This window comes from Sylvia atricapilla, chromosome 22, assembly GCF_009819655.1.
Source record: "Sylvia atricapilla isolate bSylAtr1 chromosome 22, bSylAtr1.pri, whole genome shotgun sequence".
NCBI classification, from domain to species: domain Eukaryota; kingdom Metazoa; phylum Chordata; class Aves; order Passeriformes; family Sylviidae; genus Sylvia; species Sylvia atricapilla.
This window is the reverse complement of record NC_089161.1, coordinates 257,621-284,503: the sequence shown is the minus strand read 5'-3', so window position 1 is coordinate 284,503 and position 26,883 is coordinate 257,621. Positions and strand designations below refer to the sequence as shown.

The 26,883-nt window shown below is 47.4% G+C and overlaps 1 protein-coding gene across 1 annotated transcript in view; it reads left to right on the top strand.

Annotated features, from left to right (window-relative positions):
• The window catches only part of LOC136370879 (arginine-glutamic acid dipeptide repeats protein-like), a 93,591-nt gene that overhangs the window by 50,366 nt on the left and 16,342 nt on the right, over window positions 1-26,883 (top strand). Inside the window, exons 2-3 of the mRNA XM_066334565.1 lie at window positions 5,183-5,647; window positions 15,145-15,215. Of these exons, the coding sequence (XP_066190662.1) occupies window positions 5,329-5,647; window positions 15,145-15,215 (390 nt within the window). The 5' untranslated portion in view covers window positions 5,183-5,328. The remainder of the gene's footprint in view (window positions 1-5,182; window positions 5,648-15,144; window positions 15,216-26,883) is intronic.

Genomic DNA, 26,883 nt, shown 5'->3' with positions numbered 1-26,883 from the left:
GCCCACTGGAACAACACCAAGGGAAATGTTCCTTTGCTCTCTTGGGCCCTTACCAATCCTTACAAATCCTTGTGATTGCCTGATATTGCCCTGGAGATTTCCTGCTGAAGGTGTGACTGAAGATGCTCCCAATAATCCATCACCTCTCTCTGGACAGAGGCTGGGGTGTCCCTGCCCTGTGAAATTTGGCTTTGTCACTCCTCCCCTGTCCCTTGGAGTGCTGGAACACCGGGGTGCTGTGGAAGAGAGGGAGCTCTGATCCCCTCTGAGCTGTCAGCCTGCTTGTCCCCTGTGTCACAGCCCCTGGGGCTGGCCTTGGGGATGTCCCCAGCCTGGGCTGTGGGTGGCATCAGGGCCACTGCCCACCTCAGACCTGCCCCAGGAGTGTGACATCTCCTCTTTGCTTTGCTCAGGTCAAGGCAGGGGAATAGCAGAGAGCAGGGCAAGGTCACAGCCTGTGGTGGGGACACCTGGACTCGTGTCCCTGTGGTGGCAGTGACCTCCCCTCCCTGCCTCTGCTGGGGATGGGGGGCACAGAGCAGCTCAGAGACAGCAAACACAATTCAGCTGTGTGCATTTACCAGGGCTGGGGGCTGTAAAAATGTGACTCCCAGTGACCAGTGTGACCACAGCCCTCCAGGGCTCTGTTTGTGTTAGAAACTCCCAACACCAGGGAGGAGATAAGGGAGACAACTGATAAGAGACACATAAATCACTGCAGAGGCTCCTGAAGAGCTTTTTAAGACTTTAAGGAAATTTTCTTCCCTGGAGGGTCCCAAACTTGTCCCCTGAGTGTCCCAGAAGAGGCAGTGGGACCCCTTCAGCACCCACTGGGCACCAGCAGGGTTTGCACAGGACAGAGGAGGAAAATGAACATTTTTACTGGCTGGGGCGTTAATGTTCTGGGGAAAAGGTTTGTGTGTACTGCTGGCAGGGAGAGATCTGTGCTTTGGCTCTGTGTGTGGTGGTTGGTTGGAAAATTCTGTGGGCAAACCCATCAGGATCTGGATTTTCAAAGCTGAGGCGAGTGCCTTTAGTAAAATCCCACTCCAACAGTGAAAAACTGTCTAAGAATACTGGGGTAAAACTCTTGCTGTATCCCCTTCTTGTTTTTTCTTGCATTTTAATATTTTTTTCCTCCCCTCCTTTGCTAGTCTCTGTGGTTTGGGCTCAGGCTGCAGCTGCTGGATGTGCTGTTGTTGTCAGGAGCTGCTGGATTCCCTGGGATGGGGAATATCCCAAGGGATGTCCTCCTGCATCAGCTGGTCCCTCTGATGGTCTGCAGCTCCTCTTTCCCGTGGCAAGGCAGGGATGGGGAGGAATGTGGGAGAAAGCTGCTCAGATGTTCCCAGTCCCTCCTGAAAGCTGAAGGTTCAAGGTGTGTGGTTCTCCTGCAGTAAATGAGCTTTAGCAGGGAGCTGGGAGCAGTTTTCTGTGGAAACTCCTGCTCTGAGAGGGGCTGAGCCACAGCTCCTGCATTCCTGGAGTTCAGCTCCTCTTCTCCCTGTGGCAGCTGAGATTCCCCTTCCTTCATCTGTCACTTATTGGGGTTATTTTTCACAAATGATCTCAAAGCTTTTCTTAAAACCTTCTAAATATATGGGGAAACCTTTACGGGCTGTTTTCTCTGTTCCCTTTTTAAACTATTTTTTTTTCTAAATTTTATTTTTGGTTTTTAATCCCTTGCATTTACACGGAGTTAAAATTCTTCCTTGACATCAAAATTAGAAAAGCTCTGTGGCAGGAACTCTAGCAGTGGCAGCACACAGTTCCTTTAATCTGGCATTTGCTGAAAACAGTGCCTTTTTATCTGGCAACATGAGACTAAAAGCTTACAGAAGAATGGTCCTGTTGTGTTTATTAAGACTGCTAACACATGACCAAACAAATCTTGTTAAAAGGTTGATCTGTCTGGCTTAAATAAGGAAAAGGAGCTCTTCTCCATATTTTTAGTTGCCCTGCATTTTTAGATGCCTTCCTGTTTCAATCTCGTAGCATTTCTGGTGGACTTGCTTCCACATTATCTTTAAACCTGACTCTTTAATTCTGGTTAAGAGGTTTAAGGACTTAATGTGCAGAGGGGTGCTGTATGTGCCTTTTGCTGTGGCAGGGGTTTTCAGGTGTGCAGGCAGAGTAACCCTGGAGCAGGTCACTGGGGGAGTAGCAATGTCCTCTCCAGGATTGTGAGGAGGGTTTGTGGCTGTAAAAAAGGCTGAAATTTGAATTTGAACTAGATTTAAAATGCTGGGGGGGGAGGAAAAAACCCCCACTGAACCAGGTGAATATGGAATAATGATTATAAATAATAATATATATAATAATTTTTAATATATAATTTAAATAATTTAATTTAAATAATTTTATAATAATTTATATATAATAATAATTATAAACTTCTGCACTTCAGATATTTAGATGAAGTTAAAGGTTAAATCATGCCTGTTGGATTTCTCCAAAATCCTGGTTGGGAGAGTCTTGTTTTCTCATCACTGGATGAGCATTTAACAGGAATATCAACATTTGATTATGGTGGGAAGTTGTCAGCATCTGCTACAAAGCAGAGAACAGGAGACTTCAGTGAGTAACTCTGCAAACACATTTTTGGCTCGTGTTTGAGCTCTAAACAATTTAAGAGGAAAAAAGACCTTGCAAGTGTGATAGCAGAGTGGGTGGAGATAAAGAAAGTTACCCCAGAGTTCATGTAATAACTGACTTGGAGAAATGGCCAGATCCTGAGGCTCCAGTTAAAAAATAACAACAAAATGTCTCAGAGTGTGTCTGCAGTGAAGTTTTTCCTCGGGTTTGTTTTTTTTTTTAGCTTGCATTGAGCAAATGATGGACAGGGGTTATTCTCAAACCCAGCTCCTGTGAAGTGATTGTTCCTTTTTTAGCTTACGTGGCTTTTTCCAGGGATGGATTCCCTGTGGAAGGAGCAGTGAACTTCTGCTGGAGCAGGACAGAAGCAGCTGCTCTGGTGGGCTTTGGGGCAGACACAATGAGCAGCTGCCAGGGAAAAATGACCAGGGCACAGAAAAATGCCCCAAGCACTCCAGATTTTACTGCTGCCTTAATCCTGAGGCCAGCATCTGGGTGATTGTGTCAGCTCAGTTGGCTTCAGGGTGATGCCTTGGGAAGGCTGAGCTGGAACAGGGACTGGACAGGGAATAAATTGGATATTGATTGAAAAGTCTCAAAGGACACAGCTTGGGCAGGACAAGAGCCTGGGCAGGGCTGCACCCAGGGTGGGCACAAAATGGGCACAAAATGGACCCAAAATGGGCACAAAATGGTCACAAAATAGTCACAAAATGGTCACAAAGTGGACAAACAGTCACCAGGTCTGACACTTTTATAAGTTTTGGTCCATTTGCACATTGAGGTTTAATTGTCCAGTTCCAGATGCTGGTGATGAGGTCCCATCAGTTTGTTTTCTGTCTTTAGCCCACCCCTGTTTGTGCTTTTGGGCCTGAAAACTTGTACTCATCATCTTTGGTCTCCACTGGGAAAAGGGTTTGTTTTGTGTCCCTGCTGTGTGCAGAGCTGAGTGACACTGAACATGAGGCTCAGGACTGACCGCCTGGGCACCACAGAACCTGAAATACATGAAATTAAAACTTCAGGCATCATTTCCCCCCTTTAGAAGCCTGCCAAGGCCTTTTTCCTTGTTGATCTATTCTAAATATCTGCTCATAAAAGATATTCAATAACAGATAAATACCTAACAATAGTAAACCCCTAACAATAACAACCTCCTCACAATAACAGACACCTAATAACAGATAAATATCTGACAGTGAATAAATATCCAGCAGAGAAGAAGGCTCCCAGTGCTCGTGCATCTCCTGTGATGGTGGTTTTTGGGTGCTGTGTTCATTCATAATTGCCCAGAGAGGGGCACAAGAGCTGAGCTGTGGCTGCTGAGTGATGTTGAGTCAGCAGCTGAGTTTTCCCAGTCACATTTTGGGTCAGGAGTGCTCAGGCTGCACGTTGAGTTTGTGGCAGTTTCCTGTTCCCTGGTGGGTGAAGAAATAACTTGTGAAATGTGGGGTTTTTCTTTTCCTCTTACAGCTACTCTGAAAGTCGTGGAGCTGCTTTATTCTTAGACAGAAGTAGTCAGTGCTTCGTGGTGGTTTAATCCTGCAGAATCCTTGGAGCTGAGTGTTTGCAGTGAAACAGTCTTGGAAATGTGATATATTTACATGAGAAAGCAATGGCTGTGAAGATTATTTTTTATGGGATCCCCCTGAAATGGGAGCTGGGAGGAAAGGGGCCATTGGAGTGGAAATTTCACAGCTGAGCAGACTGAGCCAAGCGTGGCACACGGTGATTCTTGCCCAGCCCTGCAGTAAATGGAATAATCTGAACGTGCTGTTTGTTTAGTCAGCATTGCTCCTCTGTGCAGAACTGTGTTGTGCAAAGAAAATAAACCCAGGGGGGGAAAAAAAACCCCATAATAATTGGACTTGTAATAAAAACACTGAAGTACTTTGTTTAAATCTAATCTGAGGGAACAGCGAGTGCAAAAGCAGATTTTGTTAGTGCAGTTGTAACTACCGTGGTTTGGTTTGGTTTCAATTAATTAATTCCTGTAATCTGTGGATTACAGGTTAGCTCTATTTTTGGAAGAGCAGGGTAGGGGCAGGACTTGCTAACAGATTGTCCTGGAAGTGGCAGATGGCATCCCTCACCCTGGAGCAGCTTTGCAGGACGTGCTTTGGGAGTGCTGGGGAGATGTCAAACAGTGCAGCCTTTGCTTCCAGAGAAAAGCTGGAGACTCTTCCTCTTTGCCCTTGTCCTTTTTAAATGTCTCATGGGGTTGTTTTTCCCACTGGCTTGCTCCCTGTCAGCTCCAGGTGTAAAGTGATGTAACAGGGCTCTCTGTTCTCAGTGAACACTCCCCACCAGAGGACTTATTTTGTGTCTGCAGCGAACTGAAGAATTGTTTTTAAGGAGTTGAGGGGATCTTTTTTGAGGATGGAGGTAGCTTCAAACATTTACAGACACTGAAGCTACAATTTCTATCAAATCTTCAAAAGATTTGTTTGTATTTTCCCGTTTGTGCTTTCCACACTGGATCGCTTTAGGATGGGTTGGTTTGGTTTGAAATGTGCTCTTCAGCAGTTGAAAGGATTTGGAATACTAACACAGCCTTTCTCCCTTTCTCTCCCCTCGCCTCCTCAAGACCCTTTTTAAAACGCCGGGGTCGTTGGAGTGGTCGAATTTTTCCTGGCTTTGAGTGAGAAATTCAGAAGACTGAAGCCCAGGCTCACTGTCTACCTTTCACGGAGGCCCAGCCGTGAGAGGACAGAAGAAGGCACGTGGCGAATCATGACAGCGGACAAGGACAAGGACAAAGACAAGGACAGGGACAGGGACCGGGACAAGGAGCGGGACAAGAGGGACAAGGGCAGGGAGGGCGAGAACTCGCGGCCCCGGCGCAGCTGCACCTTGGAAGGAGGTGCCAAGAACTACGCCGAGAGCGACCACAGCGAGGACGAGGACAATGACAACAACAGTGCCACCACCGAGGAGTCCACCAAGAAGAGCAAGAAGAAACCTCCCAAGAAGAAGTCGCGCTACGAGAGGACCGACAACGGCGAGATCACGTCCTTCATCACCGAGGATGACGTGGTGTACCGGCCTGGAGGTGAGGGGACTGGGGGTGCCCCCTCTGCCAGCTGCCACCAGGGGCTGCTGCCACCAGGGGCTGCTTGGGGAGGGGGGGATTGTCCCTGTGCTGGGGGACAGTGGGGCTGGAATTGTCCTTGTCCTGGGGGACAGTGGGGTTGTTATCCCTGTCCTGGGGGATTGGAATTGTCCCTGTCCTCTGGGACAGTGAGGGACTGGAATTGTCCCTGTTCTGGGGGATTGGAATTGTCCCTGTGCTGGGGGACAGTGTGCTCTGGGGTTGGAATTGTCCCTGTCCTGGGGGATGCTGTGCTCTGGGGTTGGAATTGTCCCTGTGCTGGGGGACAGTGTGCTCTGGGGTTGGAATTGTCCCTGTCCTGGGGGACAGTGTGCTCTGGGGTTGGAATTGTCCCTGTCCTGGGGGACAGTGTGCTCTGGGGTTGGGATTGTCCCTGTCCTGGAGCAGGCTGCAGCCTTCCCCTTGCAGACACGTGTGGGTGGGCATGGAAAGCTTCTGGCTGTATCTTGTGGTATCTGACTTGTGGGAATGAACTTGGCTCCCCTTTGGAAAGGAGCTTTCTGCTGCACGAGTTATCAGTGTGTCACGTGGAATCCCTGGCCCCGGGAGTTTGGAAGCCAAATTGGATAATGCATTAAATGCTTCACTCCCACTTTGGAGCAAGACCTGCCCTGGGCTGGGAGGACGTGGAGACATCTCCAGCCTTTCTGGCAGGCTTTTCTGGGAATCTCTGGTTGCTCTGTGGAATACAGCCCAGGGGACTGGGGGTCTCTCACCCCACTGATGCATTAGTGGCTGTGCCCAGCTCTTGGGCAGAGCAGGGTTGGGGTCAGGGATGGTTTGGGGCAGCACCAGGAGCTTTTGCAGGGTGCTCTGCATGTTTTGCATGTGCCTCTTAACGACTGCCAGGTTCACAGGGAGTTTTTTAGGGTCTCAGTGAGGTTTCAAGGTCTGACCCTGTGGCTGCTGCCAGGGAAATGTTTTCCTCAGACTGGAATGAGATTTCCCAGCTCCCTTTTTTCAGTGCAGACCTCTCTGTTGTCTGCAGAACACTTTGAAAAAGTTCTGCCTGGAGTTTGTTCCCCCAGAGCTGTGCTCCCCAAGGGCCCTGGCAGTCTGATGTCCCTGCAGAGCTGCAGTGACACTGCTGGGGCAGACACAGGTGGCTTCAGACTGGAACAGGGATGCAGAGAGCTCAGATCATCTCATTTCCCACCAGGTGCTGCACAGCTCAGCTGCAGGGACCCCCTAGCTCAGATGTGGATGTTGGAGGTGCTGCATCCAGTTTTTTAGTGGCTGTGGGTGCTCAGGATGCTCCTGTTGTGTTTGGGGAACATCCAGGTGCTGCTTTCCATCCTCCTCCTCCCACAGGAGCCTTGAGCTGTCTGGTTTTCCCTCAGCTCTCCCAGCATTAGTCAGAACAGCTTCTCTCTTGAAATGCTTCAGCTTCAATTTGAGCTCATTTCATCCATCACTGCAAAGGAGCTGGTTTTGCCATGGTGTCAGGGCTCGTGGCTCAGTAATATTTGTTTTTGAGCAGAGGCAACTGGGAGCCTGTGGAAGCGTCAGCTTTGGTGGCAATCTGATTTTCAGTGTCAGAGGATGAAAAATAATTCAGAATCTGTTGAGAACAGCTGTTGTGTGGGCCCAGGAGTACAATGTGATACAGTGCCTTTATTGCAGGAAGGGTTGGCTTCAGATGAAGATGGGAAATCAGTTTGTGGTCTCAATTTCACCCTGCAGTGGGATGGGGCAGTTTGTCCAGGGAAGGAGCAAGGAAAGCCAGTGCTGTTTGTGAGAATGGGGGGTATTTTATAACTGTTCTGTGACTTAAACCCCTGCTTATTAAATTTTACATTCTGTTAATAGTAATCAGCATGAGAGATGTAGCCTGGCACTGAAACTTTTCTGTTGTGTTGGCTCTTTGTGCTGGTGTAAAACTTGTCTTGGAAACTGCTGAGAGTGATGAGAACAAACATGAGCTCAGCTCTGGAGGGACCTGAGCACGGCTGGAACCTTCACTGAACATGCCCATTTTTAATTTGATTTTAAAGGTAATTTCTTCTCAGGAGTGAGGTCTTGAGTCCAGCTCCCTGTGCTGGAGGTTCTCTAAACCAAAGTTAGCATCCATTACAGAAGGAGCTCCTCCTTACATCCAGAGAGATGTGTTTGTGACTAAGGGTGAAAATTACATCAATTTTAAGAGGGATTAGAGAGTTTAAATTAATGAGACACAGCAAGGAGTAGAAAGATGAAAATTAAAGGTGTGTGCAGAAGGGATAGCTGTCTTCAGCTTACATCTTCCGGGCTTTAAGGAAGGGAAATCCTTTCCAATCATTTGGGTTCTTTCTCTTAAGTGCTCTCATCTGATGTGGAGGAAAGTTCAAGGTCTGCATTTCTTGGTTAAAATCTCATTCTGTGTTTACCCCATTGCTGTAGATTAATCCAGCACTTAATTCTGCTTTTTGTCTCCTGTGCTGAGCTCAGCAGCTGTATTGGAGCAATAGCAAATAAACTGTAAATAAACAGATAATCAGATCCTGGAGGGTTTTTTTTCGAGTGAAAGGTTTCACTGCATTGTTACCATGTAAACACTGCTCTTATTAATTTGCACAGATATAATGAATGCGTGCACAGCTTTAAATAATGTATTAAAAAGAATTGAGCAGGGCTTAGACAACACTGTGCAATTAATCTTCTCTACTTTGCTGGAAATCACACAGGCCATCCCTAAAAGCTTGTTGGCCCAGTTCCCCATCTGTCCTCTCAGTTTCCACAACCTCCCTCCCATTTCCTTCCAAATCTCATCTCTGGGGTTTTCCTTCTGCTTTTTTTCCCTCTCACTGTTCTCAGCTTGCTGTTGTCAGAATACCTGTTGGAGCAGCATTAATTTTCGTTACATGGTGTATATTCAAATTTGCTTTAGGCATCTTTAACACAGGGAGATGACAGTGAGAGTTGTGTTAAGGCTGGGAGTTATTTTTGTTTTCTTCCTCTTGGATTTCATTTAGATCATTGAATGCTGATTTTCCATCCCTTCTGTGCCACTGGCTTTTGCCAAACCCCACCTCAGGAAGGGCTTTTACTGAATTAGAGGCAGGGAGTTGGTGCTGCTGTGGTGGCACTGGTGGCACTGGTGGCACTGGTGGCAGTGTGAGTGGGAGCCTGGGCAGAGCAGGTGACAGTCACCTGGGGATGGGGACAAGGCTCTTTGCTTTGCCTGCACAGAGACATTTCAAAGGCTCTGCAGGAATCATTAAAAGGCTTGCTGGGGCTCTGTGTGCAGTGACATCAGTGGCAGGAGGAGAGGCAGAATGAGCTGCTGTGATGCCCTGCAGGAATCATCCCATGGGATTGCAGGAGAATTCCTGTCTCTGCTCCAGGTGGGGAGGGAAGTTTGGCACAGGGTGGAGCAAAGGGAGATCCTGCAGTTTGCACTTGGGTGTTTTCTGCTTTAGAGCTTGTGGTCACTTTTCAGATGAGCACTGGAGAAACTGGGCAGCAGTTCCAGTGTGCAGGGACTGAGAGGTGACACTGCAGGTGCTCAGAAAAGTTGCCAGAATTCCGTATAAAAATACACAGACAGGAATAAAAATACGGACAGGAATTTTTTTTCTGTAAGCTTTGAAGTTCTGGTAAGTGTATTTTGGGCTGCTGGAGCTGGAAGGAGGAAAGTTAATTATTTTCTGGGAGGTTGTAATTTGACTTTGTTGCTTGGGCAGAAGGAAGAAATGCAAGGAAAAGATTCTTTCAGCTGTACATTGTAATTTTAGGAAGTCTTTGGCCATTGTGTTCTGTGCACGAGCAGCTTTGTGATGTGTGTTTTTGCACAGACAGGAGTGTGCTCTTCTAGAACAGTGCAATCTGTATTTTCCTCTTTTTCTGGAAGTGTGTTACCATTGTGATAGGAGACTGGTGAAATAATTCAGTGCCAGGCTCTCAGCTGCTGTAAATAGGAGTAACCTCAGGAGCTTCATGTGCTTGGAAAAGTCTCCTCATTTTTCACACTTCCACCAGTTTTCAACTCTGCTGCACATGTGAACAGCGGTGAGGAAAACTCAGCCAGCTTTTTTTTTTTTTAGGAAAATATCATCTTCAAAACTTTTGTTTCAATGGAAACAAATGCATCCTTTGCCCATTCCTCCTTTAGTGATTAAAAGGAGGAAAAAGACATTGGAGAAAAGGCCTGGGTTAGTCAAAACACATCAGGGGAGTTACCAAAATGCAGGAAAACTTCACAGGAGGGTTTTCTTTGAGCCTGGTTGAGGAGTGCAGAGAACAGAGTGCAGGACCAGCCTGTTCCAGTCTGCAGCTGGCTCTTGTTTGCTCCTGGGACATCCCAGGGCTGTCATCAGTGACTGGACATTGGGACAGGGCTGGATTTTAGGGCTCAGCTGAGCAGGTGACCAATCTGCAGCCTCAAAACAACAGCAGAGGCCAGAGCAGCCCCTGATGCACAGAGGTCACTTGTGTCCCTGCTGTCAGTACGACCCCTGAGCAGCAGCCAGACTGGAAATAAAACCAGGACATTTCCCGAGTTACATTTCCCTCTAGCAGGGAAGGTTCTGCGGAGTCCAGGGCAGCTGCTGCAGCCTGACAGATGGAGCCTTAAGTGCAGATCAAGGTTGAGCTGGCACATGGATTCCTCTGGCTTTGTTTGGCTCTGGATAAACCTCAGAGAGCAGCTCCGAGGGGCTGGGGCCGCCCAGGGCTGCCTCTGTGCCTCTGGGGATGTGGAACCCCCCTTAGTTTTCCATCCTGACCTCATCACTAGGCTCGAAAATGAAGGAGCAAGGTGCTGAATCAAAGTCAATAGAGTTGTGCTGCAGGCTCAGCTCCACAGCTGCTGCTCTGCTCTGGCCTCTGGGAAGGGATTCAGAGGTATTTCCATTTTATTGTCCTCCTCTGGACACGTCTCTGCCCAGGGCTGCAGAGGTATTTCCATTTTATTGTCCTCCTCTGGACACATCTCTGCCCAGGGCTGCAGAGATATTTCCATTTCATTGTCCTCCTCTGGACACATCTCTGCCCAGGGCTGCAGCTGTGGGCTGGGTGCTGCTGTGTGTGACCTGGAGGATGGAGTGATGGCTCAGTTCCTGGGGAAATGGGGAGGGCTGGCATTTTTCTGCTCGAGGACACACAAATAAAGCCCCAACCATGTGTCGAGGAGGGTTTGGAGTGTGTTATACTTTAATTATCAGCAGGACAGAAATAGGAGAGGAGCTAAGGAACCCCTGGGTGTTTGTGCTGGGAGTAGCTGAGTCTCCTGAGAGGCTGTTTAAAAGAAATCAGCTGAGGCCATGGAGTGATGGGGTGCATTTTTGGGGCTCTTTGTGGCTCCCACATTGGCCAGGAAGAGCTTGGGGGGGCAGGTGGCTACAAGGGGATTTGTGGAATATCACTGAGTGGGGACAAGTGTGACACCTCCAGCAGAAGTTTCCTGTGGCCTTAAAAGGCCAGAAAAACCCCTGTTAGAAGTGGCACGTGTGCAGCAAAGCTTCTCTGGTGCTAGGGGAGGACTTTCAGACTATCTGCTTATTTCATTAATTTCTTTTTATCAGCCTGGATTCTTGTTCTTGCCATCCCTCCTCCCTTTTCCTGTGTTTAATTATAAAACAACTGGGAGGCAGGAGGAGCCTCTGTTTGCAGGGTGACATTTCTGGTGGCACAGCTGGGTGTAAAAACCTGTTTCACTTTGTGGCAGGTCTGATGACGAGGGGGTGTGTGAATGCACCACAGAAGGAGAACTGTGCAGTGCCTTGGACACGCCTGAAAAGTGCAGGGAAATAATTGGTGTGGGAAATGATGGAGCTGGGGCCCTGAGCTGCAGAACGGTGGCTTTTATGAAATTGGGAACTGCAGAGTACAATTAGCTGTCATTAATTTTGCTGAATAGAAATATGTTCCATTTATTGTACAATCAGGAGCCAGGCTTGAACGAGTTTAAATAGATGAAATCTAAATTATACTGACAGTCCATTAAACAGCAGCAAAACCCCTTAAAGGAAATGGATTCACCATGATACCGGTTTATAATAAAATCATTTGCCAAAGAAGAAGTGTAGCCCAGGCCCTGGGAATACTCCTGTGAGCCTCAGTAAATTGGTTGAAGCATTTATTGCGGAGCAGAGCTGCAGCTCCTCGTTCCCTGACAAGGAGCCAGCAGCGTGCCTTGAAATGTGCTCAGCAGGAAGTGACACTAAGAGATCAGCCTGGCAATTTGTTTTGTTGTCAGCCATCTGGGGGAAGAGAGGAGAGAGCACAGCTCCCTACCTGTCACTGGGAGTTTTCTTGGAGCCCAGGGCACGTGTTTGGCATTCCCAGGGCTCTCCTCTCTGCCTTGCTGGGGCTTGTCACTGAGCCGTGGTGCCAGAAGTGCTGCTGCTGGAGGTTTGTCCCCGCTCCTGACCTTTGCTGGCGAGGCTTTGGCAGCCTTCCTGCTCTTGGAGCTCAGATGTGAGCCTTCAGAGCTTGGGGAGTGCTGCAGACTGGGAGCCTTTGGAAGGGGCCCCTGGTGCTCTGTCACTCCCAAAGCCATGGAGGTGTTCTGGGGGTGCTGACATTGAACTTGGAGCCTCACTGCCAGGCCCTGGGCTTCCTCTGCCCCTGGAGAAGGAGATCCAGGATTTCCTCTTCCCCAGGGGCTGGCTCTGGGACCACTGAGCCTTTGAATTGCAGCAGGGAGGAGTGTAACTATTCCTTAACTCAGGAGTGGGAATATCCTCCAGCTTCTGCTCCCACAGCTGGAGCTCAGGGTTTGGACGTGTCTGTACACACCTGGAACAAAAACCAGCTTTCCCTGCTGAAACCTGGTGGGTAATTCCTCGATAAAGGCTTTCAAGGAATATCTTCCCCCTGGAAGTGATGTGCAGAGAGCCTGTGGCTTTGTTCCTTGGATGATGGAAGTGTTGACTCATTAGGTAAAACATGAAAGGATTCTTCTAATTGTGAAGGTGGTGGTTACAAAACCTGCAGCCTTTAAGCTGCTCAGGGTTCAGACGATGGAGCTGGTTTTGGGGGTGTTTTTCCAAGGGAATTTTTGATGCCCATGCATCGAAGCTCTAATTTGAAAAGCAGCTTTTAGTGTGGGAATATTAATGTAACCCTTCAGAAGTAGGGCACATCTGGTGACTGTCACAAGGCCCAAGGCAGAATGACTCTGTGCCATGTGTCAGGGAAATGCTCCATCTCCAGTGGGACGTTTGACACGGAATGTGGAAGTGAGCAATGCACTCGTGGCTGCACACAGCCAGGGAACCCACTCACTGCCTCATCCTCTTCTCCAAAGGGTAGCCAAAGCCCTTTTATTTTTATTTCGCTTTATTCTTGATAATTTTCTTTCTTTGGGAGCATTTGGTGGTTTGTCACTGCAGAACTCTGTGGGTGGAACACATCAGGTGTTGAAATGTCCCCAGGTGGTCCTTGGGAGGGGACAGGGATGTCACCTGGGGAAAGGTGGGAATTTCAGAGGGGGGATTTGCAGCAGCCCCATTTCCCCTGTGCTCTCTGCCTTCCCCCCTGCTGGTTTCCTGGTACATGGGGAACACGTGAGGGTGGCTGTCCTTCAGTAAAAGAATTCAAATTACACTTGACTCAAGTTGTGGAAGCCTGTGCAGGAGCTCTGTGCAGCCAGAGAGAGCTGGAATTGTTCCAGGAGTGTGTGGTCAGTGGAAAAAAAGGCCACAGGGGCACATTCCAGTGGGCTGAGATGAGGAAGGGGCTGTTCTGCAGCTTTCAGTGGCATAAATCTTATCTATGCAGCTTTGTTGAATGTTAGAAAAATGATAATGCAGGTTTCCTTTTCTTGGCTCCCCATGGAAGCTGTTTGGATTTCTGGCAAGTGAAGGAATCGCTCTTTATGGCCACTTTTGAGAGGCTGATATAAATATTCTCCTTTTCTGAGGGAGGCATCTTTGGAGTTTCCATCATCCACAGCATTGCTCTGCACCTGAATCAACTTGGTTTTTCTTCTCTGCCTGGTGCTTTGGAGACTCATAACTGGATGTCATCACTGGTTTAGGGCCTGGAGCCTCCCTCAAATGCCACCCAGAGCCAGTCCTCATCCCCAGGAGATGCCACATCCCCTCACTCAGTGCCAGCATTTCACAGGGCTCTTTGTTCTGCCTGATAAAACTCTGGGAAAATGAGGCTTGCACGGCCCAGATACTGGGAAAGGGGAAAAAAACCCAAAAAATGCTGCAAGTTGTGGTGTTGTCTGTGTCAGAAACCTCCCAGCCTTTCTGACATGTTCCCCAAAAAGTTCCTGCAGATGAGGTCTGGTGGAGCAGGACGGGGAGGGATGGCTCAGGATGGGGATTTATGGCTCAGGATGGGGATTTTGGAGCAGGATGGGGAGGGATGGCTCAGGAAGGGGATTTTGGAGGCAGGATGGGATTTATGGCTCGGGATGTTGGAGCAGGATGGGAATTGATGGCTCAGGAATGGGAGGGATGGCTCAGCTGCTGGAGTGGGTGACTGCAGCCTTGTAAAGTGCCATCAGCAGCCAAGGAAATCTGGGATAACAGGGCTGCAGGAAGACTTGGATGTGGTGAAGTTGCTGGAGCTTCCAAACGAGCTGGATTGAATCAAAACGTGTCTTACAAAACTCGGAGATTCTGGAGGTTTTCTGTAGAAATCCAAAAAGCTGATGGCAAATCCCTCCTGGGACAATGGTGTTTGTTGTCTCTCCTGTGTTTTGAGCAGCAGCTCCTTCTCTGTGTGTGAGAGGGGACACCAAGACTGGCCTTTAAATATTTGCTGGGCTTTGGGGCTGGCATCTTTGTGTTCTGCAGGCTGGGGGTGAGTTTGCTGAGTTCCAAGGTCAGGATCATTAATCAGGCACTTCTCTCCCCGTCCTGCCGTGTTTTCATTCCGAGGGCATTGCTTTTGTTGTAGCTCTTGCCAAGAGTGTTTTGAATACAACAGACCTTATGTTACAGCAGCCTCGGAGAGCCAGTTGTCAAAAGCCAAACAAAAATAATTACTGTGTTTCTGTCTTGTCAAATGTAATTGGAGAAAGCGCAGGCCTTCCCTGAGGTAAATCTAATTTAAGTTTGCTGGGCTTCAGCTATGATTGGTTGCCTTGGTTTTCTTCACCATTAGAAGAGAAAATATGTTAGTGCTGGGTTCTTAATGGCAAGCTGACCACGAAAAATCTGATTACTTTCCTCTCCTCTTTTGGTCTGGTTCATAGGCTGTGACCTGGTCACTGTTATTAACTCAATCCAGAATGCTCTTGAAATTCTTTTCTTTTGTTTTCCTAGCAAAACGTCTTTTCAAATCTAAGTTAATTTCATGCAGTTAATTCCCTTATTTATCATCATAAATAGTCACTATTTTTAGCTCCCGCTCCGAATAAATTACACAATATGCAAATGAAATGGGGAGGGGTTCTTTCAAAGTTTCAGCTGTGTTTGAATTGATCCTGTTTTTTCATGTCCTTTTCCTGGAGGCACAGAAGTTAATGCCCATTATTCCAAACTCTTGTGTTTTCAAAGATTGCGTTTATATCGAAAGCCGCCGGCCGAACACGCCCTACTTCATCTGCAGCATTCAAGACTTCAAACTGGTAAGGAACTTCTGCCATCTCCTCCTTCCCCCTGCCCCAGTGCCCAGTTCTTAGCCTGGATCCTTTCAGAGGGTGACTCCTCACCCTCTGAACCAGGAGCTGGGTTTTATTAAAGCCCACCTCTGGCTTTGGTGCAGCCTCAGCTCACTGGAGGAGTTCATTTTGTGAGTTCACTTTGTGATCCCTGTGGTGTCCAACTGGTGGTCAACTTGGAGCTGAGTGTTTGCAGGGAATTGTGTGGCTCAGGCAGTTAAATTTTTTTCCCTGGGGAGTTAAATTTGGCTCTCCAGCCCAGTTTGTGGCACTCAGCTGACCGTGGGCTGAAGGGACACCAGACCAAGGGGAAGGGACTCCTTTTAGAGGTTCTCCCCTAATTTATTCCAAACCAGGACACCACTGAATGGGGAAAACCAGAAAATAAGGTTGAAGCACCTGTTAGCACCTCATTCTTGAAGAGTGGGAAGTCAGAGAGCTGAGCAAGAACAAATGGGAGCTGTGTTTGTGTTGTTTGTGACTCTGCTCTCCTGAAAGGTCCAGCCTGTTCCTGCTGCCTGGGCACAGCTCTGGCACCTCTGTGAGCAGGAAGATTTGGGAATTTCTGGGCCATTTGTTACTGCTGCTTGTGCTGCTGCTCCTTATTGCTTTATTGAAGTCCTGAGCACATAATAAACTCTGCTTATCAATGTATTGTCTGCACACATGGCTCACCACAGGCTCTTGCTGTCAGAATAAACCTTCCTTCCTTCCTTCCAAGCTTTACAATTTCTCTGTGAGCTACGGGAGAATTTCCTCTGCTGATGTCCCTGCTGGTGCTGGCACTTGTGGCCTCATCCCATCTTCCCCCTTTTTAGGGATTTGTGGTGTGCAGCTTCCAGCAGTGGCTTCAGCTTTTGGGTGGCGTTTCACTGGGATGCTTCTGGGCACTCGGGTCCTGCTGAGCTGCATTAATTGCTCAGGAGATGAGCAAAAAGCTCTCATCATTTGGGCTGGACCAAGCTCTTGCAGGACGGTGGGAAGGGAATTGCAGCTTTAATACCTTCCCATATTTTTTTGAAGTGGTTTCTCTCAGCTTGTGTTTTCAGCAAAGGACTTGGCACGGGGCTGCTGGCAATTCTGCATAATTTCTGACATGGAAACAGTGTCTCTGTTCTCTGTTTACTTTTGCCTGCCTCAGAGTTCTCGAATTTCTCTGTTAATTTAATTTTCCTTACTGACATAGTGCATAAAGAGAACTGGTATAAATGACAAAACCAAAAACCTCTCGATGCTGATTATTCCAGCAATAATAAATCCCCAGTGTGTGCGTGGCTGTTGATTTTCCTGGTGGGGGAAAGGGAAGGATGAGCAGTGGAAAGGACACTTGATTTCTCTTCTAGTGTGAGATACCAACAGGAAAACAGCCTTGTTTTGCCTTCAGCTAAAGATGTCAAGTGAAGCAGCAAAGTTAAAGTCAACAGCTTTGAAATGTCGCCTCCTAATTAAATACATTCTCATGTTGGTTGTCACAAAATAGAAGTTTTTGGCTGAGTGTGTGAGCCATACCTTATGCTTCCCCTGGTTCTAGGTGCAGGAGTTGGTGTGGGTGTTTTATTGATGAAAAAAACCAGGAACATAAAGTTGGATTTTATAAAAGGAGAGGGAGTTAAATGTGACCCACTCGTGCATCCTGCTGCAGGGTGAGGGATGCTGAGGGTGGGACTGGAGTGCCTCTGAGCTTCCTTCTCCACATCAACTGGGGGTTAATGTGTGCTTCCACTGAGATCTGAAATCACAGCTGGCTGATTTTATGTTTATTGCTGAACTAGGAACCGGTTCTAAGGAGTCAGGCAGTGTGGTTTAGCATTCCACACCCCTCCCAGCCTGGTGCAGTCCCACTGCTGCAGCAGCAGGTGTTAAATACCATTTCAGAGCAGCTTTGTGCCCCAGCAGTTGTTTTCCTGCTCTCTGCACTTCTGGCGGGTGAAGTGCTGCTCTGTGATGCATTAGTTGATCCTTCCATCACAACTTTCCCTATTGGCATTAAGATGAATCAGTCCTATTAAAAAATGAGATGAGAGGAGCAGCTCTTTTCCTGAAGAGGGATTGCACTGCCCCAGCAGCCATCAGCTCCTCACCCTGCTGTTTTCTCTGGGAATGTCTCTGTTGCCATCCTGCCCTTGTGCTGTGTGCCAGAGGCTGCTCCTTCCCTCTGAGCCGTGCTGGGCTGAGCTGAGCAGGGCAGGCACAGCCCTTCCCAAGCTCCAGGGGCACTGAGGAGCTCTCTGGTTTGTTTGCTCACTCCAAAAACCAAACGCTGCCTTAAGGGAGGCCACCTCAGGAGCTGTTCAATGATTTGATCAATTTTAGAGGTTCTCCCCTAGTTTATTTCAAACCAGGACACCATTTAATCGGGAAAACCAGAAAAATAACGTTTAAGAACCTGTTAGCAGCTCATTCTTGAAGAGTGGGAAAACTGCCAGCCTTGAAAACTGCCGTGGATAACGTTTTATCCTCTTGTTTTTGCCATTCCTGTGGTCCCAGATCCCTTCCAGCTTTCAGAGGTTCATGGAAATACCTCTGTGGAATTGAGAAGTGACACAGGAGCGATGCCTATGGGGCACTGGAGTTGTTGTGTCCTTTGTGCTGTGCCCCAGAACTGGTGCAGGGGCAGGGACACCTCCAGCCAGGTGTGCATGGCCTCAGATGCTTTGGGGAAGGGGCTTCTGAAGGGCAGAAGTGCTCTGCTGAGCGGGTTCAGAAGTGCCCTGAGTGTCCCTGCAGCTGGAGAAGCCCCTGGGAATCAAAGGTGGGGTTCAGTCCAGAGCAGGGTGAGGCTCCCAGAGCTCTGCTCTGTCCCTCACCTGGGGGATGCTGATGGGGAGTGAGTCCTGAGAGTCCTGTGTGCTCAGAGAAGAGAAATTCTTTCCCCAGCTGCCCCTGGAGGCGAGTTGTTTGGATAAAAATGGCATTTGTATGAGAGCAGGCCAGGGAGAGGGATGTGTGCTGCTTGAGGGGAGCAGCAGTTCCCCCTGGGCTGGCTCCAGCCCTGGGTTTTCCACTGGGAAAAAAAGCAGGATGCCCTTTACTGGAGCCTGGGGGTTCCTGTTCCTGCCCAGAGCAGCTCTCTTGGGAGGGGAGGACTCAAAGATGGAAAAACACAGAGTCAAGTTCCAGTGGCTCTCGTGCTGTGGTTTGGGTTTTGTTTGGGGTTTTGCAGGAGTTCACTGGTTTATTTTTGCCCTCCAACACCGAAATGTTTGAGTGTTGAAAGCGTTTGACTGTTTAAAAGTGCAGCTCCTTTTTCTCCTCCTCCTGGAGAGTGATGGGGTGGCAGGTCAGGTGAGGAGGTGTGAGATCCAGAAATGCTTTTCTTTGTTTGCTTCACTTCACCAGTTTGAATTATTCAACTTAAGACGTTTTAAAAGTGAAATTGCTGTTGTCTCTCAGAAGACTCTGAGATGGATGTCTGTATTTAAAAAAAAAAAAAAGGCACCAGATGATTCTTTCTCTACTGATTGGGTTATTTTGTGCTGTCTGTGTCCAGAACATTTTATTAATCTCTTTTTGTGCTAATTCATTTTCTCTGGATTAATACTATCCTCTTTCAGGATTCAAGACCAGCTTATTCTTAAGGACTTTGATTAGGAACAAAGTGTGGTGCAGCAATGATTAAATCTGAGTTTGCTCTGTTGCCTGACATGTTTTTATTGGTTATCAGCTCCTCCTTCATTGCTGATATTCAATATTTGCTCTCCCTCCTCTGCTGGGGCAGCTGAGCCAGTGCCTGGGCTCAAGTGGTCTCCTGGAAATCTGGATTATGCAAGGTCATGACTGGCTTTAAAGCAACTTTTCTAACCTTGTTTTTCCCTTGGGGAGCACTTCCTTCCCCAGTTAAAGCCTGTCCTATCCAGTTTACAGGGCCAGTGGCTTTAAAAACGTTGTTTTAAAGAAAAGGAACCAGCAAGATGTAATTGGGAAGGTGGAGAAGGCAGTAAAAGGGCAGAGTAATGTGCCTCTAATCCTTTCCTGGCGTTGCTGTTGAACAGCTTTAGGGAGGAAAATGGTGTTTCAGAGAATGGGAAAAGTGGGATCCTTACCGTGGGATTCAGGGTTTGCTTACTGTGGGTTGTTTTTGTTCCAGAACAATCTTACAGCTTGGGGTTTAAATTACACAGGCAAGTCAATAAACTGGAAGCAGTTAATGCTTCGGTGCATTAAAAAAACATCAGTTTCTCTGAATATTTCCTCTCCGTGAGAAAACGCTCGGGTTGTTTACATCAGGAATTGTCTCCTGGATGTCAATCTGCTGCTTTTCCCCTTCGTCCTGCAATAGCACCAGTGCATTTGGAGCCATGCAGCTGTTCCCACAGCAGCCCTGCTGCTGTCAGAGCACCACATTTCCTATTCCTCAGGAAGTCAGGGAAGCATCCTTCTCGCTCCTTTTCATTTGGCACCAGTCAAACATTTTAAATATCTACAGGCTCGGCGAAGTATTCCTTAATGCTCTTTGGTGCTACAAATACCTTGATCAAAGCAGAGCAGCAGAGCTGAGCCCTGCTGGAGTTGGCAGAGGAGGGGAGGTGAGCTGGGAATTCTGTCTGCAGCTCTGAAAAGAGGAGCTGGAATCCAGTGTTGCTTCACCCCTCAGCGTTAATTTTTCCCCAAATTGATCCAATCTCCACTCATTTGGTGTCCTTCAGCCTGGCTGCAGTTGCTTGATCCTGTTCTTGTGGGCTCTGAGCTCTGCTGAGGATTCATCAAACCTGCCCAAAAGCACTTGGGTCTGCTGAGTTTCTGGCAGCAGGAGGGGGATCTGGAATTTCTGGAGGAAATAGCCAAGGATCTGCTCAGCCACTCCTGGTTTGTCATTCACACCCCATGCACTTTCTGCTGCCTCCCAAAAGGAAACAGTCCTTCTTTTTAAAATTCTCTTCTAATTGAAGAGGGCTGTGTTTTGGAAGTGGAAATTCTCACTGAAGTTCTTTTCAGCTTGGGCCATTTGAAGGAGCAGATTTGTGTTTTCTTCAGGCTGAGAGTGTTGCTTCAGAGCTAAAGTTGTTTTTTTTTATTATTATTAAATAGTGATACTTAATGCGTTTCTTTTGTAGTTTAACACTGATTGTAATACAAAGAATTATAAACAATGAAATGTCCTTTTATCTTTTTGTTGGTGGTTAACAAGTCCTACAATCCTGTCTTTCTCTTTATCTTAATTAAAACGTTGATTGTGATTCTTCTGGCTGATGAAAACACACAATTAGAACTTAGCCGAGTGACTTGTGTGAGAAAATCCAATAAATGTGCAGCCTTCAGTTCCTGTGTGTGCCCAGTGGCTTTAGGGACATTTTATAACCCTCCACCCTCCAGATCTATAAATTAAACCTGCTTTAGGGAGAGCTCTGACATGCTGTGATGGGAAATCCAACAGGAATATCCTTGTGGATCCAGCAGAATCTCAGCAAAACTCTCTCTGCTGAGAGCTCAGGCAGGGGAACTCTGTCCCTGCTTCCTCTGGAGTGGTGTGAGCTAAAGAACCACCCTGCAGTGTTGGCCACAGGAATTGTTTCATCCCAATGGAAGTGTCTTCCTCACCTTCAGCAGCCAGCTGTTGGCTGGGAATAGATGATGCAACAGCAGTAATTACATTTCAGATGTGGATCTATTAATTATGTAGCGCCTCTAAAGCCACGCGTCTCCAGCTTTGATTAAGGCTCAATTTAAATATCAAAAGTAGTGCAGAGCCACGTCCGTGGGAGAGGCCTTTGGTGCCTGCAGGGATCAGAAGTGCAGGAGTTGGCTGGAATTTGGGGAGGGGCACGAGGTGGGGCTGGGCTGAGGTTGTGCTGGTTTGGAGATGATGCTGGAGCATCCCAGGGGAGTTGTGCTGGAGCTGCTGGACCCAAGGGAAGGGAGGGCAGACACCTGCCCAGGGGAGAGCAGGGGGTTTGGAGGGGGTTTGCATTGGGACAGCAGCTGGAAATGAGGGGAGCAGAGAAGGACAAAATCCAGAGGGTGAGGAGGGACAGGACACCAGAGGCTCCTTTCTCCAAAGATCTGCCCTCTCTCTCCTCCATCCTCCTCCCCCACCTGCTGCCCGTCTCCAGCGCGGATAAACGAGGCCAAATCCTTTTTAAGCTTTTCCCCCTGCTCCAGAGGGACCCAGAACCCCACCAGCAGCTGGATTTCTGCTCAGTGTTTGTGCTTCCTCGCATCCTGCCTCAATTTGATGTCACATTTAAAATGCTAATGGCCACACTCCCACTCAGAGCAGCACAGGGAAGCTTTACACCAGGAAAAGGCCGGATTTGCCACACCAAAGGAAATGTTATTAATTGTGCTGCAGTTGCCCTTTGTGCCTGTGTGTTTACTTGATGGAAGCATCTTGACTGTGGAGCTTTCTCCTTGAAGCCTGATTTGAATGGAGCATACAGCTGGATTGCCCCAGGGCCTTGTAACAATTTATAGTCTGCATGGAAAGGCAGAAGTGCATAAAAAGACAGTTGTGAAATGCTGCTAGTGCCCTGTAATAGGGGATGTGCCTGTGGTGACCTTGGCTGTGTGGGCTTTGGGGAATCACTCTGCTCTCATCCACAGGTTAGAAACTGGGAAGGGTTCACCCCCTGGAATAAAAGAGGACGCCAAAAAATAATAATAATAATTAAAAAAAAATCAAAAGAAATGTGTTTTCCTAAATTATGCAGTCCATGCTTTGCTCTCCTTTGCATTCCTCCTGCATGTGGCCTTGCATTTTAGCAGCATGTTAAATTACATCTGTGATTCTCTGCACTCTGACAGGAGCTGGGGGTTTGTGCATGCAAATATCTGGGTGAGGTTTCTGTAGCCACAAGCATTTATGTATTTAAAAGCCTCGTTCTGTTTGCAGATGAATTGATGTTCTGTTCCTGAACTGCAGCTGAATTAATTTGTGGCAATTTTTTTTCCTGGCCAGTTCCGAGGCAGCGTGACCTTTCCTTTTTGGTGTGGAAAAAATGCTGATTAACACAGATTTTTTTTTTTTCCCTCTGCTTCTCCAGACTCATCGCTCCTTCTAAGGCCAAGAAAAGGCAAAAAAAGATTTTCTTCTTCTCCTCCAAATCACTGCTAAACCTTTTCAAGGCGAGGCTGGGCAGGGCTGAGTGGTGGAAGGTGGAACTGGATGGACTTTTAGGTCCTTGCAGCCCAAAGCAGGCTGATCCGAGGCTCTGGAAGTGCTGCCCCTTGGCTCAGTTTTGGCCATTAAAATCCTTGCTAATGGGAGCCAGACTAATGAGATGGTTGAAGGAACACTGAATTATTTAAAATCAAAAATTTCGCCTGCAAATGAGGTCGCTTTTTGATGCCCAAAAGGGAAAGTTTTTTTTTTTTCCTGGGCTGGGGATGGGAATGTGGGGACACTGGTGGAGAGGCAGAGGTGACAGTTTAAGGATTGCATGGCAGGGGCTGCTCAGTGATTAAACCCACTGATGCTGTCACTGAGGCTGCAGATAACATTCTCTCCCCGTGCTGGAAACAAGAATCAATACAAACTCCTTGACAGGGGCTAAATTATTAAATAGAGCCTTCCTTGCAATGTTTCATTATCTGGGATTTACCTCAGCTGGTGATTTGTCAGCAGCACAGGGAGATTTGCTGGGCGTTTTGTATTAAAATAATTCCAGATGCATATGAATCCATTTTTGATAATTCCCCTCCTTTTTACAATGCTGCTCTGTGTATTTTTCCTTTTTTTTCCTTTTTTTTTTTTTTTATTACCCCAGATGCCACTTTGAATTCTCACCCAGATCCTAAGCTGTGCTTGCACGGTGAGGTTTGGGCTTGTCACATCTGTGTAAAAAGAAATAAATTCCTTTTGTATGGCAGACTGTTCTCTAAGTGCTGCTTTCAGGCTGGGAAATTAGCAGGGGATTTGCAGTGTCTCTCAGGTGAGCTGCAGAATTGAGGCATGAGGAGGCTGCTCTGTGGATTTATGGGTACTGGAGTTTCACTGGACTCAGCTGAAATATAGAGCAACATTCTTTTTATTTTATTGTCCATCTTCTGGAGGAAGGCAGGAGCAGGAGCCATCCATCCTGAGGCAGCTAAAGCAGCACATTTTGCATTCCCAAGGTGCTCAGGGCTGGCTGAGAGCTGTCATTTCAGCAGTGCCATTATTTTGTCAATTAACCAACGTTTAACAGGGTTTTTTTTTTTTATTTTTTTTTTTATTTTCCTGAGTAGCTGATAGTGTAATGCACCAACACAAGTGAATTAATTCCTGCAGAGCTGCAGTGTTATGTCACAATTACATCACAGCCTTTTGGAGAGGCAGAGTGTTCCTGTTTGGGGCTGTAAAGCAGATGGCAGCATTGTTCAGAGGGAGCATTAAACAGCTGGAGGTTGAGCTGGATGGGAGGATTTTAGGGCTGGAATTCCTTCCATATGGACTGCAGCTTTGCAATTGCAATCCAGACCTCACAACTTAGGGGCTGTATAAAATAAAACCCCACACATATAAAACCAAAACAAACAAAAAAAAACCCCACAGAATAATCCCCAGGGGGTTTGGTTTGATTTTTTTTTCTCATTTTTAATGTGATTGCTGGGTTTGTTTTTGCCCCACTTGGCATCCAGCAGTTGGAATTTTCCTGGCTGGATTGTTGGCACTGGAGGCTGGGGGGATTATTCCCCCCGGGCTAATATTTATAATTTTGCCCTATTTTTTTTCCTTAAAATGATAAATAATTTGATAATTTTAATTATAATTCTGCCCTTTGTTGTGGCAGTGTGGTCTTCACCCCCTTCAGCTTTTTTATTTTACCTTTCTCCTGTCTTGTTTCTCTTACCCCAAGTAAACCTGATTCCTACACCTGTGCTGAGATAAGTGAGTGCTAAATAAATCATTGTGTGCCAGCTGGAAAATAGGAGAGAAAAAAAAATGTTATCTCTAGGTTTTAGGAAAAAAAAAAAAAAGGATCAAATTGTACATTAGCTGGGTTTTATGTAGCAAGAGAAAACGGAGTTAGAATAAATTTAGCCGTGTCCTCTGGTGTTGAATAGTGAGAGCATCTGTCATGTTTAATAATGCTTCTGACCTTTAGGATTATTGAAGTTGAAATTTTCTCTCTGGTCATCTGGGGGCTACTCGAGCACTGTCAGATTTCCTGTGCCTCAGCCTCCAAAAAGACACCTCCTTCTGCTTTCCTGAGCTGCTGGGGCGGATTCATTAAGGCATTTGTTTCCCTGCTCCTCAGGAGGGGATTCCTTGGGGCACCTGAAATGTCACTCTGAATTCCAGAGGGACTGTCCCACCCCAGGGATGTGTCTGCCAGGTGGAGGTGATGCTTCCCATGCTGCAGGGTTTGGGGGGATGTGGGACACCCCCAAACTCCCAGGGGTGCTGCAGGAGGATTGGGACTCCTCTGGGGCAGGGGGGTTCACTGCTGGAGGTCAGGAGGGGTCTCCAGCAGCCTCAGAGGGGCGGGGAGGGGAAAGGTCTGGGTGTTCTTGGAACACCTGGAGGGGCCTGAGTGACAGCAAAGGCAGAATATCCTTTCTAAAAATACCTGTGTTGTACCTGAGTGGTAGCCAAGGCAAAATCTCCTTTTTTAAATATCTGGTATATGTCTGAGTGGCAGGAAAGGCAAATATCCCAATTTTTAATACCTCTGCTGTACCTGAGTGGCAGGAAAAGCAAAATCTCCTTTTTTGAACACCTGTTCTGTACCTGAGTGCAATAAAGGCAAATCTCCCATTTTTTAATACCTGTTCTGTACCTGAGTGGCAGCAAAGGCACAATCTCCTTTTTAAAATACCTGTGTTTGTCTGAGTGGCAGGAAAGTCAAAATCTCCTTTTTGATACCTCTTGTGTGCCTGAGTGTCAGGAAAGGCAGAATCTTCCCTTTTATCCAGCAGGGACTGATGGAGCCACTTAGGAGGAGGCTTCCAGTCAGCTCCACCTTGTTCCTGTCTGGCAGAGCCTCAGATGCTCTGGGGCTGGCTTTTGTCCCCTGCAGGACCTGGTGTCACCTCTGGGCAGGGATGTGATGGATCTGCAGTTCTGACACCGAGCACTAATCCAGGAGAATTTGGAGTTGTAATTTTTGATTAAAGTGATTGATTTTTTTAAAGCAGCCTCGGTTCGTTTTGGGCCATTAGAGGGTATTTGAAGGGAAAAAGAAGTCCTTAATTAAATCAGTAGCATGTGAAGCATCCTGCTCTGCTTTCTAAGCAGAACTTCTGGGGGTTTTTAAATCATCTCCCCTTCTGCTGTTTGTTGGCACATTTTAAGGTTAAAAGTGATGCAAAATTATTAAACCCCAAACTCGTGCTGAGCAGCTCTTAAACTTCAGATCAAGTTTTCCTCTTGGGAAAAGCCCCGAGTTGTGTTGTTGTGTGCAGCAATCCCTGTCCATCCACCTGGGTGTGACATTAATCCACCCCACGGAAGGAATCTGTGTAAACAACAAAGTGCTTCCCCTTTTTTATTTGTAAAACATCCTTTTTAGACTACAAACGCATCTGAAGCGTTCAGCTGATAGAGAGAATCAATAAATAAGATAAAAGGGCGTCTGTGTTTCAGTGCTGTGGAATAGAAGACATAATTTATGCTCTGTGTCTCCCCTCGTTGCGATTAGTGACCCGAGGCTGTTGAACTTCCTCTTTATGGATTGGGAAAATGCTGTGACAGTTTTCAAGGGAATTGCTCTCTTTGAGTTTAAAGAGATGAAAATGGCTCTGCTAACAAGGACCAGCTTCAGCGTGTGCTTTCATATATGCCTCGTGGTTTTTTCTTTAAAAAAAAAAAAAAGGAAGGAAAAAAAAAAAAGAAAAGAAAAAAAAAAAAGAAAGGCAATTGGGTGCTTTGATATGTGTGAACCACAGGACCCTGGCAGGCAGAAAGCTGCAGAATGTGGATTCTCAGACAGGGCTGCAGGAAGGTGTTCCCTGGGCTCATTTCTGCACTGTCTGTGCCTGACCAGAGTGAGAAAGGTGTTTGCTGAGAGGGCAGCTGCCATTTGGTGCCACCTTTGCTGTTCTGAGGTGTCCTAGTGCTGCTTCTTCCCATCTTGGTGTTCCCAGAGCCAGGAATTCCCTCTCCTTGGGCTGGGGCAGATGTGTGAGGAAACATCTGGAGACTTCACCCTGATTTCAGCTGGGCTTTCATCTGCTCCCTGCACCCTCAGGACACCAACTCCTGGAGTCTGGAGCTGCCTTGGGCCTTTCAGCAGAAAACTCCACACTCTGGAGTGCAAAATTCCATCAGTCTGGTGGAATACCATCACAGATCTGTGCTCTGGAGGTGGTTCAACCAAGGAGCTGTTTGTTCCTAAAGACACTGGGCCAGGAAAACAAACAGCTGGGAGCACATCTGGAGCGTGGCTGCCTTCAAAGCAGGCACGGTAAATATTGAAATCGGAGCTAATAACTGCCTTGGAGCACAGATTAATTTATCTCCTGCTCCTTGGGAAGCACTTGGAGCACGAGTGCTGCAGTTTACAGCAGTTCAAGTGCTGGGAAACGGCTCTGGATCTGTCACTGCTGCTTGTGCCAGTGCATGAATATTTGATTTCACTTTTCCAAGGTCCTGAGCACTCAGGGAAGCTCCAGGCCTTTTCAGGTCAGCTTCCCAGGGAGATGGCACAAGTGAAATATGGGCTGCAGTATTGATCTGGGCAGGCTGCTCTCTGCCCTGGACCCGTGTGTCACAGAG